Source organism: Falco punctatus (genome assembly GCF_963210335.1).
Source record: "Falco punctatus genome assembly, chromosome: 1".
Taxonomy (NCBI): domain Eukaryota; kingdom Metazoa; phylum Chordata; class Aves; order Falconiformes; family Falconidae; genus Falco; species Falco punctatus.
The window spans coordinates 56719784-56738747 of NC_137580.1; the positions used below are offsets into that span (position 1 = coordinate 56719784).

At 43.5% G+C, this 18964-nt stretch overlaps 1 protein-coding gene across 1 annotated transcript in view; it reads left to right on the forward strand.

Moving 5' to 3' along the window:
• Nucleotides 1–205: 205 nt before the first annotated feature.
• The window catches only part of GABRB1 (gamma-aminobutyric acid type A receptor subunit beta1), a 147872-nt gene continuing 129113 nt past the window's right edge, over nt 206–18964 (forward strand). The window contains exons 1-3 of the mRNA XM_080404152.1: nt 206–1105; nt 1188–1279; nt 1370–1437. Of these exons, the coding sequence (XP_080260278.1) occupies nt 1020–1105; nt 1188–1279; nt 1370–1437 (246 nt within the window). The 5' untranslated portion in view covers nt 206–1019. The remainder of the gene's footprint in view (nt 1106–1187; nt 1280–1369; nt 1438–18964) is intronic.

Sequence of the window (18964 nt, forward strand, 5' to 3'; positions counted from 1 at the left end):
AGGATGTCCGAATTTATCACTAGAAACGATGTTTCAGTAATGCTGCATTTTTCGAATATCGGGGCATGTTTCAACCGCAAAAGAACCACCAGAAGCCTGCCATTTTCTCCGAAATAAGCCCGCACGGCACTGCGGGAGCCCCAGAAACACGGAACCCGTACCCCCGGGCCGCCGCAGGCCGGCTGCACCGCGCAGGTGAGGCGGGCTGGACCCGAAAGGGATCGGTGCTCTGTGCCGAGCCACCGAGCGGGGGGCAGAGCCGCGCACGGATCACCGGGCAGCGGCCGGCAGCGTGCAGCATCGCCCACCGGGGCCAGGCTGCCTCACGGCGTCACTTCAGGGACTTTTCTAAAAATCCCCTTCCGAACGCAAGGCCGGTTACTGTGGCCGACACAGAGCGATCACAGCCCTGTCGCCGCCTCCCGCGCAGGCCGCGGCGGGCACTCGGGCGGGACGGGCGCGGCGCAGCCCCGCTCGGGGCGCAGCGCACCGACGGGCGGCTGCGTGGGGCGGCTGCGTGGGGCGGCTGCGTGACGCGCCCGCCCGGAGAACGCGCGGTTGGCGCCAAAACGCGCCGTGTCTCTCCGGTGTTGCAGCCCCCCGTTACGGTATCCGTGACGTCAGCGCCTACCACCGTGAACTGTCACAGGGAAGCGCCCTCCGCACGTATTTGTTTTCTCTTGGCGAGAAGTTCGCGCCCCAGCCGGGGCGGCTGCACGGACCGCGGCAGCCCGGGGGCTCTCCGTTCCGCCCTGCCCCGCCTGCGCCCGCCGCTGCGGCGGGGCCGGGCCGCCACCTGTTGCGGTGCCGCCACCCTCACCCCCGGCGCGGCGGGCGGGCGCGGGGCAGGCGGGGGCGCCGCATGCGGGCCGCGGCGGGCAGGGGGGCGCCCCGGGGGCCGCGGCGCCCCGCTCCGCGCATGCGCCCTGCCGGCGGGAAGTGTTGCTCCACCGCTCCGCGCCAAGTTGCAGTCCGCGGCTCGTCCCCTGCCAGGCGGCGGCAGCGCGGCCGGTGCCGGGATGGGGGGGGCGGCGGCGGCGAGGCGGGACGGCCCGCGGGCCCTGTCGCTGCCGCTGGTGCTGGCCGTGGCGTGCGCGGCGCGCAGGTGAGCGCCGCCGGGCCGCGGAGGGCCGCGGGCGTGGGGCCGCCCAGCCGCCTTCCTAACCCGCCTGTGCTCCTTCCCGCAGCGCCGACGGGCCCAGCAACATGTCCTACGTGAAGGAGACGGTGGACAGGCTGCTCCAGGGCTACGACATCCGCCTCCGCCCCGACTTCGGAGGTGAGGCGCCCGCGTTCCCCCGACCCCCCAGCCCTCCCCCGCCCCGGGGCGCCCCCCGCCGGCTAACGCCGCCTCCCGTTCCCCCCGCAGGGCCGCCCGTGGATGTGGGCATGCGGATAGAAATCGCCAGCATCGACGTGGTCTCGGAGGTGAACATGGTGAGTGACCGCCGGGCCGGGCCGGGACGCAGGGCGCTGCCGCCGGCTCCCCGCCGCGACCGGCCGGAGCGGAGAGCGGGGCCCCCCTCGCCACAGCGCCCTCTGTCGGCCTCCCCGGCGGGGCGAGCGCGTCCCCGCCGGTAGCACCAGCCCCGCGGGGACGGGGTGTCACCTGCCGGGAGCCCGGCTTGGGGCGGGGGTCGCTTCCCGGGCGACGGCAAATGCTATAAAGCGGCCAGGCGCATCGCGGTTGCTAGGAAAAAGTTATTTGCGTTGTTAAGCAAACGTTTGCGTGCCTGAACTGGCGCCCCCGAGGTGCTCCCTGCCGCTATAGGAACGCCGGGTAGAGGTCTGAGGTGCGGGGTTCTGCTTGCACGGGTTTGCCGTTTGCGTAGTCAACAGCTGGCTTCAGAAATGTTGGAGCGTCTTGAGCGGCAGCAGCAGATTGGCACATGTGCAGTTTTTTCATGTTAAATGATTTAAAGAGTTAGACACTTCGCAAGCTAGTGGTGTTGAGTAAAAGGTGCAAAAAGAAAAGAAAAAGGAGCTTCTAGAAAACACTCTCTTGAAGAAGGGAAAGAACACCCAGCATTGCAGATTAAGTACTTAGAGGATGTTGCATATCCAGCTATGGAAATCGGAAAAGTCTCCTACCTACAGGTGTGAAACATACCGCATTAGATTTCGGCTCTGCTGCTGGAAGAAACGCTAATAGGCATGCAGGCTTAAAGAGCAAAAATGTGTCTCTATAGTGCTTGCCTTGTTTGACAGCCTTTTCCCAGAAGAAAATGAAAAATCAGTTACATGTCTGAACATTTTACAAAATCATGTTGTATTAGTATGCACTGTGGGCAGTTTGCTCTCGCTATCTTGTCTTATGTTTGGTCTCATAAAAATCTAAGATGCTTTCCTTCCATAGAGGAACACCTGTTTAGTTAAAAGAAGCTAGAAGCCTTGCATTTCCATCCTGATCGGTTGATTTCATTAAAAAAAAAAAAAAACCAAAAAAAACAAACCCAACAACAGGTGGTTATTTGCCTATCCAAAGTAATTTATCCAGGAGTGGGGACTTTTTCCTTAGAGGGGAATTTTTCCTATTATTTAATAGTTGTCATTAAAACAGTCTCTTCTGAGATGGTTTTCATTTTCATATTTAGTTTTTTTCTGTTGGTTATGTGTACCTGTTATGTTTGCTTATGAATAAGCTTGGCAGAATGGGGAGGGAAGGAGATTCATCACATTGCATGTAGCATTTCAGAGAGCCTGGTGTGCTAATGCCACGCAAAGACAACACTCTACTAGTTTCAGCTCCTGGAGTTGCTGTTGCTGTATTATACTTTCAGGGAAGAACATGGTAGGGACTATGCAGATCATGCAGAGAAAACAACATAAAATAGCCAAATAACAAATCTACTTCGACTCTAAACTGTTTCTACCACCCTGGGATGGGATTGCTGCTTCTAAACAGTGGTATACCCTTGGAGAGCCAAAACAGGACAAACACAATCAACAAAATACCAGCTCTGAAAGGTCCGGAACTTAACTTGTAAAGTCTCAACACCTGAAATACTGTTTATTGGAAGGGGAGTGGATGTGACTGTTTCCAGTGGCAATGTCACAGTGTATGAATGACATTGCATCAGCTGACAGCATTTCTGCCTAGCTTTGATGGATCCAGCATGCAATGTCCTCCTCCATTCTGACACTTGCAGAGCCCTTGGGAAACTGTAATTTGAACTCCCTGGGTTTTAATCAAGGAAAGTTACGTGCTAGATGGATTCTTTTGACTAATCTGCATGTGCTAGGAGGGCAGCTCTGCTAAGACTGGTCAAAAAAGTTAGACGTTTTCATTTCATAAAATGCTACATCTCTCACAGGGGAAGGAAGTAACATTCCCAGGTCTAGCAAATAGCCCATTCCTTAAACGCAAATATGGAAAAAACAGTGTCCGTTCTGAATCACTGTGAAAGGGGTTTTCCCAAACCACAACTGCTTACCTGTAGGTACCATGTCTGGAGTGTTGCAAGGTCTTCATTGTGTTGCTAGAGACTTACATACCCTTTTAGGCAATGATTAGTAATTTCATCCATCATTCCAGAAATGAGGGGATCAGTATCTCAGCTTAAGAAAAAATTTTCTACCTAGTAAAATAACGTTTTATTCTGGTACTTTTTCTGAGAATCACGGCGTTGAAATGCTTAATGTGGCAACAACCTGTGAACGATTCACCTTCTCTCCTTTCCTTTTAAACTGCTGTCTTGTAATTATTTCTTTCTTTGTTTGTTAAGAGCTATCATTCTGTGTCTTCAGAGACAGAAGTGTTTACCACAGAAGATGCTGGTTTATAGCTTCTGTTGTCTATGGGGTGGGGTTTGTTGCTGAAGGAAACCGGTAACATGAGCAGGGGGAGCAACACCCTTATCGTGCGAGCGCCTCTTGGCAAGAGAGTCTGGTTGGACTCCACCAGAGCTCTGTTTAGGCAGTCTCACCTGTCAGTATTGGAGGAAGTTGTCTCATCCCTTGTCTGTCTTCAGGCTCCTGAAACCTCATTTCCAGAATGGCAAGAGGCAGTTATTCCAAATCCCAGTACCCACAGGCAGGGTTACATTTTTTTATTCCAGTCTTGGTGCTTAAATAAGAGTAAAGGTTAAAATACCTCTCTCTCTCTGCTGTGAAGGAGATGTATCTCTTCGGTGCGTTAGCTGAAAATATGTCATGGCTGTAGGTTGTCTGCCAAGTCAACAGGCTGATCTGTATGTCCGAGTAAGTCCACTCCTCGGGTAAAAAGTTGAAATACAGACAACAGAACTATTGTGAATTCTGTGAGTGCCATCAGTAATAACTGTCTACTCAAGCAGCTTGTCTAGTTGTAGTGGCTTCTTTGAGTACGCTAAACTACTGTGAAGTATTTTAGTCAGTTAATGAATTGAGACTTGCACAGCCTTGAAGTCAACCTGTTATTTCTCCTGATATATTCAGCTTTTTAAACTGCTGTTTTATAGCTGCTTGGTAGTTCAATACTGTAGTGAGCTGCTGTAGCAACTTTTACAGAAGGATTAATTGAAGCAGTCATTCTCATGACTCCCCCATTTGGCATCAGATATGTTGTCATACATTGATTTTTGCAGGTAATAAGCTGAAGAGCTTGTCATACATAGAACAAGCAGCAGAAGTAGAATATAAAAGTCTTAATGACCATTGCCCAGTTCTAACCATGTTTTCTTTCTAATACACCATGAGATAAATTTTAATCTGTTTTCATCAGATTTTCACGTCTTTGCTGCAGTAACTGTAGGCACTCCCTTCCAAAGGTACAAGGTGGCCCTTCGCTTTGTCTTAGTTAATGAATGTTCAGCTAACTTTCATCCATGACAGAGTTCCTTTACAAGTATATCAGACATTTACATGAATGTAAAGACTTCATTAAGAACCATGCTACAACTAAATCTATTAAACTGCTGTGACATGAATTGTCTGGTTTTCTCTGATACCTTTACATGGTTAATGGAAGGTGCTGCTTGTACATCAAGAATAAACATGGATAGCATGATTCATGGCAACTACTGTCAAGATTCAGGGCAAGCAAACAAATAGCATATTGCTGTATCTACTAGGAAAAAGTCAAGAAGTAGCTGAATTCAGGGGTTGGGGGGGCGGGAATTGCATGCCGTACATGATGTAATTGTCTACAAAATGTAATTTCCTACTGAGCAGATGTTCAAATCTTTGTAGTAGGGAAAAGATAGCTGTACGTGTTTTACAGTTTTGAAAAAACAGCACACATGATAAAGAACCTTTCATAGAGTGGTTAGGAGACACCAAAAAGAAAAAAAAAAAGAAAAAAAAAGCCCATTATTTTGTATTTGGAACACTGTTCCTACCTACCATTCTGATTTTACACTGATGATGATGATTTGGTTTCTATGATATCAAATTGAAGGTTTTGTGTCCCAGAAAAAGAAAACACGGAAAGAGCATATAATTCTTTAGCTTCTGTACACCCAAAGTGACTTTTACTTAAGGCACTTCCATGTATCTGATCTCCCAAATAAGCCACAAATCTTGCAGAGAAGCAGGATTTTATCTGTTGCCTACTGCTCAAAAGTCACAACTGGTTCTCAAGGCTTTCCTTAAGTCATTTGTCTTTTATACTGTCAACATCCCAACCTGCTGGATAATGTTTTTTTGCCCCTGAAAGAATTTGATTTAGCTTAAACAGCTCACTTTTTGTGTCCTTCTGGGAAAACCAATAATAAGCCAGCTGCATAGATTATTTTTTTCATCCATTTCATGTGATACCACCCTCTCAGATTCTAGCTCATGTGATTATATATAAGAAACCAAACACAGAGACAGCCATTATCTTCGGATGCATCTTTGACACCATGGTTTATACTGAATGATAAAGTCATGTGTTTGTGGCACAAAGTGTCACGTTTGATCCCTCACTCTGATATGACTGCAGGTTATTATTGGTTTGGAGAATGAGGTGTCTCTCAGTACTTAAAAGCTGTGCTGCCCATGTTGTCAGACAGGCTTTTCTATTACGCTTATTTAACTTTCCCTGGAAGCAATACAGTATTTCTCTTTTTTTTTCTTACTTTAGAGCTGTTTCCAGGTCTGTTGCTGAAACACTAGCTTATATTAGAAAATGAGTCCAAAATAAATGTATTTTCTTATGTATGAGAAGTTTACAGAAATACTACTTTAGAGGCTGATAAACAGGGGTTTGTCTGAAGGCTCAACTACATTGCTTGTTTCACAGCATCTTGCTTTATTCAGTTTGGGTAGTGAGCAGTTCTGCAAGTGTGGAAAAATTAAGAGCAGACTTGTGTTCTCCCCCCACATGATCTCTAGAAAGAATCTTCTTGATCTTCAGAGTGTGTCTTTTTGGGGTACTAAATGCTTTTTCAGTTTAAACTTTTATGGAGTAATTTCCCACGTAAGTTGATATATTTTACCTCAGAATCTAGCCAAATGAATAAGCAGTCCTTGAGCAAATATCACTGCAGGTTGAAACAGAGGATTAGTGTTTTGTTCAGTTGTATAAACAGCAGTAAAGGAGGACATCTGTGTCCTGTGCTGCATGAACAGGAGCACAGCCAGTAGGTTGAGGGAACTGATTATCTCTACTTAGGACTTGCTAGACCGTATCTAGATACTGCATCCAGTTTGGGGCCTCCCTCCTTCCCCCCAGCCAGTACAAGAAAGATGTTGAACAGAAGCAAGCCCAATGGAGAGCCAGCAAGCTGATCATGGCTGGAGCACTTGCTCTGTGAAGAAAGGCTCTGGAACCAGGGCATGTTCAGCCTGGAAAAGATGGCTTCAGAGGCAGCTTCCCAGGACCAGTGAAAAGGTTATGGAGAAAATGGAACTGGGCTCTTCGTAGAGGAACATGATGGGAGGACAAGAGATGACTGACATGGAGGGAAACAAAAGAGGTTGAGGCTGGATGTAAGGAATAGGGTTTTATACCCTTTGAGGACAGCCCAGGAGAGAAGCAGGGTGCCCAGAGAGCTTGTGCAGTTTCTGTCCTTGGTGGTCTGGAAGACCTGACTGGATCAAGCTGTGAGCAGTCTGGTCTGACTTCATAGCTGCATTTTTTTTTTAATAAAATAATAATACAGGAGGCAGAACTCTCCTTAGCATTAATAAACCTTCGGCAATAGTCAGCTGTGCCTAATTTTCAGAGTTCTGGGCCGATCACACAAGATAACCTTGACAAAATGTATATACACACAGTAGTTTTCAAATTTGCCTATACATCCAAGGCAAGCATATATATGCCTCCAGAGCCTGGAAGAGCCAAAGGGCTTCCCCTTGCTTTAGGGTTGACACCAGGCTGGGTGGCTGTGGCATCCTGCACTGGTAGGTGTTAAGAGAAGCTAAATCGGTGGGTTTAAACACTCAGGCTGGGTAAGGCTTGGAACCAAGGCACTGACATTTGACTATTAATCCTGGCAGGCCAGTGCTCATGCGTTGGACTCCCAGTTTTAGGAATGGTAGAGAGAATTTTATGTGTGGGTGCAGGTTATCGTAAGGCACTTCTTGCAGGCTGAGGAAGGCTTAAGCTGTGTTTATAGCTATAACCAGAGTTGTTCTTTCTCCCTGTCTGGATTAAGTATCTGAGAGTTTAGCATGGTGGCTGTTGTGAGTCTCAGTGGAGGAAACAAACACTACACTGGGGAACCAAAGTGGCCTTGTGAACCTCATCTCATACCTCTTTGCATCAGAGCAGCCAAGTCTCAGTTTTATGTAATTTTGTCTGGTTCCTGGAGAACTAAAACATCAAACTCCCTTCAGCTCAGCCAGTGAGGCAACAGAAGTGACCAGGGTAGTCAGAATGATAATAAATGGTCCTTGGTCTAAATACATTTGCCTGAATTTCCCGGGTTAAACTGATTTTTAAAAAAAGATTTTAAACTCAACAATTATTAATGAAAATTTGCTTAGCTGTAGTGCAAAAGAAGAAAGGAGAAGTACTTTTCTGTTATACAGCAACTCACTTGAAGAGCATGAAGGACATGCAAAAGCACTTGAAATGAATATTAATAAGAATCTTCAGCAACTGATTTTTTTCCCAGCAAATATGGAAAAACTAATCAAGTAATAATACATAAAGGTCAGATCATTTCATCACTGTCTATTCCAAACAGGAGTAATTATATTAAAGAATGAAACAGAATGAATGTAGAAATAGGCAGCTTGAGGTTAAATGACTGGGTCACTGTTACTGAACGTGGTGTTGTGTTATTTTTCGTTTGACTGCATGAACAAGCGGTTCTTCAATAAAATTAACAAGTAGGCAAAAAGGATAAAGCAATAACCTAAATGTTATTTTATATGATCCAGAAAGTGGATATATCATAATTTTTCAAAAGTGACACTAACCTGAGACCAGCTTCAGGGTTGATGCATTCTGTATTCCAAATTTTCTTTTCAGCCTGACAGACATAACACTTCCCTGATTTCAAGGTTTAAACAAACTAGCAGTGAACACCCTTTATAGAAAAGATGTGATTCTTTTTTCTAATATTAAACTCACAGTTTCCCACAAGGGCAGCTCTCCTCACTCCTTCAATTGTTTCTCTTTCTAGCCACTGCAGGTGGCTTACCCTCACTTTCCAGCTTTTCTCAAGAGCTGATAAGCTGAGTTCTGACCTGTGTACTTCATCCTTTAGCCCAGATTTTACACCTGACACCAAAGGGCATCCTGATGCATTTGTAGTACAGCCAGATAACATAACCTGTTTTACATTTCTGAAGAAAGAAAGAAAGCGGTCACACTTGCCATTTGTTTAAAGCACGTTCCAGGAATGCAAGAGAACAGCAGAAGGTAACAAAGGACAGTAAATTATTAGTCAAATGATTTTTTTACGTGATTTTGTTGCTAAGCTGTTTCTTACCTTGTTTCTTCTGAGCATGGAGTGAAAAAAAAAAACCCTCCCAAAACAACTGCAAGTCTGAAATATGATGGTATTATTGTGATGAACTGTCAAAAATCTCTTCACCTGGAGTGAGCAAGTGACCACCTGCAAAGCAAAGGACCACATGTTGTCTTAATCATGCCCTAAAACACTTCTTCAGCCAGGTCTTGTTCCTAAAATCTACAGTTCATCGTATCACAGTGGTGAGCAGTGGTATGTATGAAATGGGGGGTGACACCCTCCTCCTGTTTAGTGGAAGCTTTAGCACCCAGTTTGGGGTGTCAGGAATTCACTAAATAAGGGGTACACCTGCAGTTAGATGTGCCTTTCAGTTATATGGGTGAGAAAATGCAAGGTTTCCCCTGGCACTGCCTGTTAACAACGTGGCTGTACTGTGACCACTGGAAACTTCCAGCTTGTTGTCTATTAGCACACACAAACCCCACGGTTCGGTGGCACAAACCTGAAACATTCAGGGTCCCAAATGATTCTTTAATAATAGAACAGGCAATGATTCACACAAAAGACCCATTCCCCAAAATGAACCACTTTCTAAAAAGAGAAAAATAGATCTATAAAATTAAATTTTAAGTTCTTTCAGGAACCTGAAAGATGTTTCTTCTATTGTGTGTGTGCAGGATGGGGAAGGTGTTTAATTAAAAGCTTGTGTTTTCATTTTCCCCAGTTGCACTGCCTTTTTATTTCTGATTCTGGAAAGGAGAGAAATCAGAATGTTCCAAACTAAGCATTTTTCTTCATAAGGAGATGTAAGGGATACATTTCAAGTGTCTGCAAAACTTAGTGATTTTTTTTTTTTTTAAATCAGTTTTGCTTTGTGCCCTACTGCCTGAAAAGTATTCCTTAACTTGTCTAGGCTGTATTAATAAATTCTCTACCAACTGCAGTTCAGTACAGACCTGGAGCTGAAGCTGTGCAACCAAGAAAGGGAACAGTCACACCACCAGTTAGTTCTCCCTGAGGTGGGAAAAGATCCCACCCTCAGGGGAGGAACAGCAACAAGCTCGAAGGCTAGCACCCGAAAGACTTGTTCCTGTTCACAGCATGCCAGGTACTCTGGGACAGCAGCTGAAACCGTTAAATCAAACCCAGAGATTGCAATCATTCAGAAGTATCCCCAGCTGATGTTTTATTGATCGCTGTTTTCCAAACAGCAGCTGCCTTGAAGAGTTCTCTGGGGTGTCTCATCTCCCATCCTTCTAAGTGTGCTGTATTTTAAAACATCATAAGGCCTGTAAAACCAGCTGTAAGAGCTTCTAGCAGGTGATGAAAGAGTCCAGGATGGCTACCAGAAGGATTTTGTACTTTAATGCTCTTTGAGACTCCTTTTTTTCTTCCAGAAAAAGAATTCAGGGTCTCAAGGCACACACTTCCATGCATGTAGAATTTCTCTTCCCTTACATACAATACCACCTGTAACACTGGCAGTGCTCCACAGAGCATATTAAAATGAAATTGTTTCCACCCCAAAGGCTAAACTACTGCAAATATGTTCACAGGGAAATTGGTAGTAGCAGTCACTGAATAATCTAGCAGAATAACACCAGATAATGCAGTTTGTTCAGTTCTTCCTTTAAGCAGTAGCTCTGTATTAAGATTTACATAGGCTGGAGAAGGTAGATTAGATTTCTTGCCTGTCAACCTTTACAATGACGTTTCAAGATTAAAAGGTTGCTTTTGGCCAAAGCAGTGTCACACTGAGGTTTGCTCCATCCTCTGCAGGGCCAAATACTTAACGGTTTGTATTATGCCATGAACAACGGAAAGGTAGTGTAAAAGACACAAAGGCAGCTTCTAGAAAGCTGCTTTATCACATAGACGTCCGCCCTATAGCAAGATGGAATTGTAAGGTTTTAAATGCTCATGATAGAATGCATAGTTTCACAGCAAAGATTAATGATTTCGGACTGCCAAACTTAATTAAAGGTCAGAATAAATGTTCTCCATTAAAATTCATCAATCCATTTGGCTGAGATGGAAGAATTTTGGTCATGTCTTTTTTAATTGCCTATAGAAAGGACTGAAGAGATAGCAAAGTTAAAACCGTTGAAATAGGTGCGCGATGTCTTAATATTATTTGGGATTATCTTAATCATGTTAAAAGACGAGTGCCGTTAATTCCCCATCATATTTTTAACCTGAGGAGACTCTTATGCGTAGCTGAAGTAACATGAGTAGCAGTCAGCTGCGGGTGGGTATGTTCGTGCTTGGGTATCTCAGGAGCTTCTAGGCAGTACTAATTCTCACAAAGCACTGAGGGTTCTGGTCCCACGCAGGGAGCCTAGGTGCTGATGGTCCCATTCATTTCAGTGAGTGTGCTCATGGATACAATTTCTCACACCGGTAAACTGAAGTGCACATTAGCTTTAGCATCTCAACAGTTTACTCAGCAGTTTGCAGGAGCAGTCTAGCTCTCTGGTTTACATCAGTTTTAAATCTTTGTTTCCATACAGTTTTTGTCGTTAGTCTTCAGCATGAGAGAATAACCAGGCCTGGAATGGTATCCTCCCACCCTGTGTTCTTCCATGATGATTTATCCTTTCTTTAACCGGTTGTTTTGTAAAACGTTCACTGGTCGAAACCATACGCAAGTCAAAGAGAGAAACGGGTGAGGTTCAGAGGCTTCATACATAAATTGCATTTCATAGTCAGTGCATCTTTGTCACTGGCTTCCTATGAAGGATACAAAACACGGGATTGAGAGCCACCTGTAAATTCTGGGTTTATTTTATCTACTGTGCCAGGACCAAGGAGGGGGGTGGTGGTGGTGGTGGTGAAGTAAGCTGCAAAACATCGATAACATGCTGGGAATCAAACCTGCAGCGACAGACTTCACAGCTTGTTAAATGTTCTGTGGATTCCTAAACTAATAGGGAGCAAATCCAGTGTCATTGTAGTGTCAATTGGAAATGAATCCTGAATATGGATCTTTTCAGTTCCCACTGTCAAGAGAAATGAGTTTGTTTTCCAGAAGCACACTAAGGGTATGAATTTCTGAGATCTTAAGGAATATTTATATTCCAGATAACAGTTCCTTTCCTTTTAAATTATTCCTACTAGAAACTCAAAAGTAGGTACAAAGCAGATGATGAGAAGGACTAGCATATTTCAGGAAAATATAAAGACAAACATAAAGTAGTAACCATTCTGCTCACAGCAGTCATCCTGGACCTTCTCGCCAGTATGATGTGGTCTGTCAGAGAAAGCTGACCTTTGAGGAAATTTTTGCACTGAATGAATGAAGCGAGCCAATTTCAAATACCAAGCTAAAAATTCCACCTCATTCTGGAGTGTCTCATCCCAATGGACATTTCATTATGCCAATACTGAAAACATACCATAACACAAATCTTCCACTGTTTCCTTCCCAGAACCCTGTGATCCTAAACGCAGTTGACACTGTTCTGCCTTTTAGGTAGTACCAGGGAAATACCACTGCCAGAGACAAAATAGGGAAATGTGACCCATGTCCAGCCACGGTCCCCTGGGTTTAATTTCCTCAGTCTCACTGGAACAGGGATGCTTTGTAAATAATACTGCTGTAGCTCCTAGAAGAGGAATAGACAAGAGGAGACGCAGACAACATGAGTCAAGACTATTCTCGTGACCAACATGGCACTGCACTGTCACTGTTGGTCTCTGGGGATTCTGTGTGATCTGGGTACAGTATTCACTGTGCCCACTGTGAAACACCGCGGCTTTTATTTTATTTTAGTGCCTTCAAAGTACCTGTAAGCACTCCAGTTAGTCAAGTAACAGACATTAAATACATGCTGTAAATTACTTTTTAAGGCTATTAATATTAATTCTTCCATTCGTCATTAAGAGCAAGTGCAGCACTGGCAAAGAGCAGCAGAGCAGCAGCAGTGTCCTCAGTGTCAGATGTTTGCTTTTCACATATGCGGAACCCAGAAGCAATTAAAATGATAGGTCAGCTCCTGAACTGCCTCCTCTCAGAGGGTAGCACAGAACAAAGGACCATCCAGGAACACTGCTCATTAAGTTGTCCAATTTAAAAGTTGTTTTTCTTTCTCAAAAGGAAAGAGAAAATTGACTACTATATATATGTTTTTTAAATTGGTTTAGAAGTCACTTTTTCTCTTCAGGTACTACTCCTGCCTATACCTACCCTCCTGCCAGGGTAGGAGCTGTCCAGCAGGACAGCTATTAAGCTACTTATTGAAAACAAATACTTCTTTAAAAAAAGATTAAATATTAATCTGCAGATGATTCAGACGTGTATGATTCAGGCAAGCTTATTGCATGGGTTTATTGCAGGACCTGATGGTTTCGGTGACTATTGCACAGCTTCTATTCAGAAACCTAGGCAACAGTGGCACTCCATATCATAGAGAACAAGTGCAGGAGGAGCTGCTGAGGACAACCTGTTGTTCCGGGGAACAACGTCAGCACCTGACTGTGCAGGAGGGGGCTGCTGGCTCAGCGGGGACCGTGCTGATCTCACTGCTGCTCTGCAGGGCCCATCAGGTCAAGCTGCTGTCATGACAGATGGCTAATGCTTTTCACCATATTTAACACAGGAATACGCTGGTTTAGATTAGTTTTTGTAGGCCTACATAGAACCTCTTACAATGCAGTCAACCTTTGCTGCTGGTTTCAGGTTTGCTGTATTTCCAAGGATGTTTGTGGGGTTAGAAGGGAACTTGAACTAAGGCAGGTAGATCTGTATTCCTTAATTGTGGGGTTTTTTTCTCATTCAGATGATTACAGCGATGGAGAGTTCAGCACAATATCGTGGAAAGGGATTATGTAATACAGAGCTCTGTACTTAAAACATTGTGAATCCAATTAACTTATTAGGATGCATAATTCTGCACTGACTAGTCCAAGCAAATGAAAGTTCAGTATTTCACGTGCCTTCCAGTTACAGAAGTGATCACCATAACACACTGCAATATTCCAGAACTCTAGAGTAGGAAGCTGGACAAACTTGAGGCAATAGTAAGCCAAACCCAATTTGGAACCAATACACTTTGGTTTAAATGCTTTAACTAGCTAATATTTAGCTATATCCATGTGCTCTTGAATCATCCTTTATAGAAATCCTGTAGAAGAAAAATATATTTGAAATCTAAGGAAAAAGTTATTCCTGTGTATTAGCTGTTCTTCCACTGACTATTCACTCCAAAGGGCACTTTTGGAGTACATGGAGCATAGAAATGCTCAGCCCACATTGTCCTTTGATCAGGTTTTGCTGAAATCGGTGAGGATGCATCAGTAATGAATCAAACCAACTTTATTCAAGCTGATTATACTTTCCTGCAGTAACTACGTTTTCTTGCAGAAATGCTGCCTGTAACATTCATGTACTCCAGACAAACTGAACTGCCCTAAACACACACAGACATCAAGGAAGAATTTTTCAGAATTCTTAATTTTTATGCTAAAGCTTCTGAGAAGATCTCAATAGCAAAATGCAAATGAATGAAAATGAGCAAGTGAGAAAAAACAAGCTGCCTGTTATCTTCCCAGGAATATTATTCTCTGTCATTTCAGTCTTGGCTTGCAGACAACTTGGTTTTCCTTGCAGCTTTTTTATAATTTTCCTGCTGCTATATTTATGCATCCTAACCTAATGTTTAAATGTTGGTATAAGAAGCTATCAGTCTTTCTGACAGTAATCTGAGATCTCAGTCTCCTTAGTCTACATTGAGCCAGCTCCAGTGGAAACAAAATGAATGTGAACAACTACCTATGCATCTTCTTTTTTATTATTCACACCCACGACTACATTATCAGAGTGGCATACAAGCTTTAGAAGTCACAAGTGAGAATCTTCTGTTCTCTGTGGGTGTGAGTGATCAACTACCTTTGATTTTATTTGTGTATTTGACTTTATACTAAGAAATCAGAGTGGGTCCACAGTAGGAACTTTGAACTTTGTGCTGAAGTTGAGGAAGTATGTGGGTGTTAATGCTTCTGCCTCCTGACGATTCTGACAGTCATTGTAGCGGCAGAACAAAGCTGCGAGGGGAGGTCCTGATTCCCAAGGAAAAGGCAGTAATTCAGCTGGCTTGGGACAGGCTCAGAAAGCGTTTTGAAGGGAAGTGCAGAAGGCTTAGATTTCACTCTGTTCAGCAGGAGATCAGTGCCTACAGCAGTTACGTATTGTTGCATTACAGAAGAGAAAAGTGTCATGAGAGAGATCCTAGGTGGAACCAAAGGGTCAGCAATGTCTGTTTCTTACATGAAACATTCTTTTTTCTGCGTGACTGTGGACACACAGCAATTCCTCTAGCCTTCAGTTCATCGTCTGTTACAATTCCTACCTTACAGCAATATTATGAGAATTAAATGTGTTGTATGAAAGTTCATTTGGACAGTGGGCAAGTTTCTGCACACTCAGGTGGATAGAAAATACATACAGCCTGCAGCTAAAAAAGAATATATCCTCTGTGACCAGTAATTTCAACACAACATTGTGGGTTATGACCCAGCTGGTCTGTTCCTACATCTCTACAGCAGTATTCCTGCAGTACTGACAGGAATTTGTTGCTTGCTTACGTAGTGAGAAATCCCAAGACAGCACAAGATGTTGCATGGTAATTACATTTTCCTCAGTGGGATTACTGAATGACATATTGTGATATATCAAGAGGCAACTGTGAATTTAACTTGAGTCAGCACAGTAGACTTTGCCCAGTACGGTAGGTTTCCAGATGAACGTAGTGTGAATGTAAGAATAAAGGGAAGTTTCTGAATACCTCACAGCATCATATATGCTCTGTCAGCATTAGCTTTCAAAACACACACAGTTCTGTGCTGGCTTGGGAAAACTTTGTGTATTCACTATTTATTTGGTTTAGATATTCACTGTAATATTTAAGAGCATATTGTTTGCAGAATGGATTCACAGGAGGAGACAATAATGATTCTCATTTGTCTGAAGAATCAGACATGTCAAAATATAAATAGTTTTTCTTTCTATTTACTCATTGATGCCACCAAATGCATGTTTCTTGTGAGTAGCTGAACAAGTAAGCAACATGCATGACTATTCTGTAAACAGGCTATTTAATCTCATTAAATTTCATTTTATTTGCCCAGTGTTTGGAACAACATGCAACAGCAGAGGGCTCTGCTGATCCTTAAAGAGGTGGGCAGATTTTCATTTGTATCCCTCCATGGTCGTACTGTCTTTTGCAAGAAATTGCAAGGGTCATATCTGGGGAGGAGGAGGATTTGGGGAGAAAGTCTGCAATAGAGACTGACACAGTTTGGATTTTGGCTCTCGTATTTAGCAGGGAAGTTAGCATGAGCAGAAACTCCCTTCTATGGAAAAGATTTTTTTCTTTAGGTGTTTGTGGAAGAGTTTTAGTGTACCTTAACAAACCATAACCTTCATGCCAAGTATGTGGCATGTAAGTGGAAAAAGTCTTCCTAGACCTGCCATTCTCGTTTCTAGAATGGACACTCACTTCTCTAGGTTCTCTGTTGGTGCCATGTCCAGTGTCCTCTTTAAAAAAAAATGTCCATAGCAACTTTGAATTGCACTTTCAGCAGCTTCAACCCTTTGGCCTCTTGGGTAGGTTACGTCTTGTGCTGGGAGCAACGGTTAAAGTCAGCCATCCCATGGAGGAACAAAGAAGGTGGATTACTGAGCTTTAGTTTGTGGGTAGATGAGCAGTTCAACTACTTCAATTCCAAAACATTTACTGATGTGCTGTAATGAGAGCGGAGCATGGTAGCACCAGGGATCTTCACTTGCTACTAGTCTGCTCACCAGGGAGGTAGTGCAGGTTGCTTAAAGTGCCAAGGAGGAAAATCTCCCCCCGCCCCCCCAAATAACTTGGTTGAAGGATCCTCATATCCTCATATCTCTCTCTCTTCCCGTTAATGCAATTATACAAAGTCTATGCTGATATTTCTCCAAGGTTAGGAAGATAAAGTTAGTCAGTATGACCTTGACAAAGGTATTTTTTTTTCTTGCTTTATAATCTGTTAATCCTTAAATTCAAAACCAGGAGCGCTTTTTCCCCCAACAGTCCTTAGCCTCATGATTCAAGCATTACCAGACCAGTTGCACAAAGCAATTTAGAGCCATCTAAAAACTCTATGGATATTAGGGGTGGTTTGGTGGATAAAATTGCACCTCAGACTCATTCTTTTGGCCGTGTCTCTATGAAGGTAATATGGCTGGTGTGTGCCAAATGGAAATTTTCATGCATTTGGTAAGAAGTCCCTGGGTGACTGGGTAAACTGGCATTAGAGCTGTATGAAGACAGTGAATGAGTAACAAGACCTAAGCAAGGGCAAGATGTTTAGATCCATGACAAAACTTGTTACATTTGTTAAGAGAAAAGTGTAGAAATCAGCATGAAATGAGAGAAGTTACTGTATCTAGTCCATCCACCGAGTAAGGAGAATCCTGCCCTGCATTGTGCATTTTCTGTGCTTACTCCAGGAACTAATACCAGATCATTGTTGAGCAGTCTTTCCATGTCTCAGTCAGGGGGTTCCCTGTGTCTCTGGGACATTGTTTCTCCTATATTCGCTTTACGGCTTTGTATCACATTTCCCACTACCTGCTCCTTTCACATAAGGGTAAGACATTTTGTGTCCTTTGTTTTACATCCCATGATCCTTTCTTCCCCTCAAGTTTCTCTTATATTATACCTTTAAACTCAATGGCCATTTCACTTATTTTCAGGTTGATGAAATAGCACATCATATATCATTCCAAGTACCAGCCTGTGTAAGGATCCACCTTATGCACTCTGGAAATGCATGCCTGGCTACCTTGCTGCTCCCTAGGTGTATTTTCACATGTCTGAGAAAGCTTAACAACTGATGAGAGTAATGTCGTGCTTTGTAATATGAGCAATCCAATTTGGTGTCATACTTTTCACCACATATTGATGTTGGATCAGAACCTTTGCTCACCAGCACTGTTATAAATTGGCAGTAACTAGTCTGAAATCAGTGAATCAGATCCAGATGAAAGAAAGATGACAAGCAGACATAGTGTATTTTCAAAAGCCAACTTCTGCACATATATTCATTCCAGAACAAAGCATCTTTCAGATGTTGGATGGAAAGTAATTGCATTTCAAAGTATTATTCCCAAATCTCTTCATTTCCCTGTAATTTTTGGTTCTTACAGCACAGCCATACTGGGTTTTTTTAATACTATGAATTTTAATACTATGAACTTTTATTAATTCTGTTACCTTGACTGTTTTTACACCTAAGCAATCTTATTTAAATGTACCTGCATCATGTTTATTGTAATACATGACTTCCTGCATTCGCTCAACTTTCTGGTTGTGTCATCGCACAAACAGGTCCATATCAAGTAAGCCTTCTCACAGAGGTCACTTGTGGAAACTTTGGTATATCCCATCAGTAGCTGAGCCTTGTCATCCCCCCAGAGATACTCAACACCTTGCAAAGTTGTGCCATACATAGCTGTTGAACAACGCTGAGCTAGAGGAAGAACAGTAAATGATTTACACTACATTCCTTTTTGAAAAGAGGCAGGAGTAAACAAGTTCAAGATGCTTTATCACAAAAGATGGCATAAATTATTTCTCATTAAGTTCCTAGTTACTCTGGCTGGGGCAAATTTTGAACCAATGTCTTTGAGATAAGGCCGGAGATAAAATGCTTTGACCACTCAGCCTGGGCATTATTACAGACCTGAAACAAAGAAATTATTGGAAAGGCAGTATATTTTCTACAGTGGCTTCTAGTAGGTAAGCAACTTCTATATTGCTTTCCACATCAGTGTCACAAATGACTTTTCATGCAATGCTGAGTGCAAATATGTTAGAAGAAGGTAAATAAACGCACGTTTGCTAATGTCAGCCATCCAGCTCATTCTTCTGGATTGGGTTTCCGTTGAATATGCAGCAGTAGGCAATCACCTAATGATTTTTTTTCAGATTCAATATCTTCTGACACATGAGATATGCATGATGGGGCAGCAAGCTGAGGGCTCACCTGGTGTCTGATTCATTATCATGGAGATGAGCAAACCAAACACCTGCATGGCAGTTGAGAAGGGGGACTTCTGGCAGACAGTAAGAAGATATCCAGCTGGAGTTTAGTTATGGACTTGG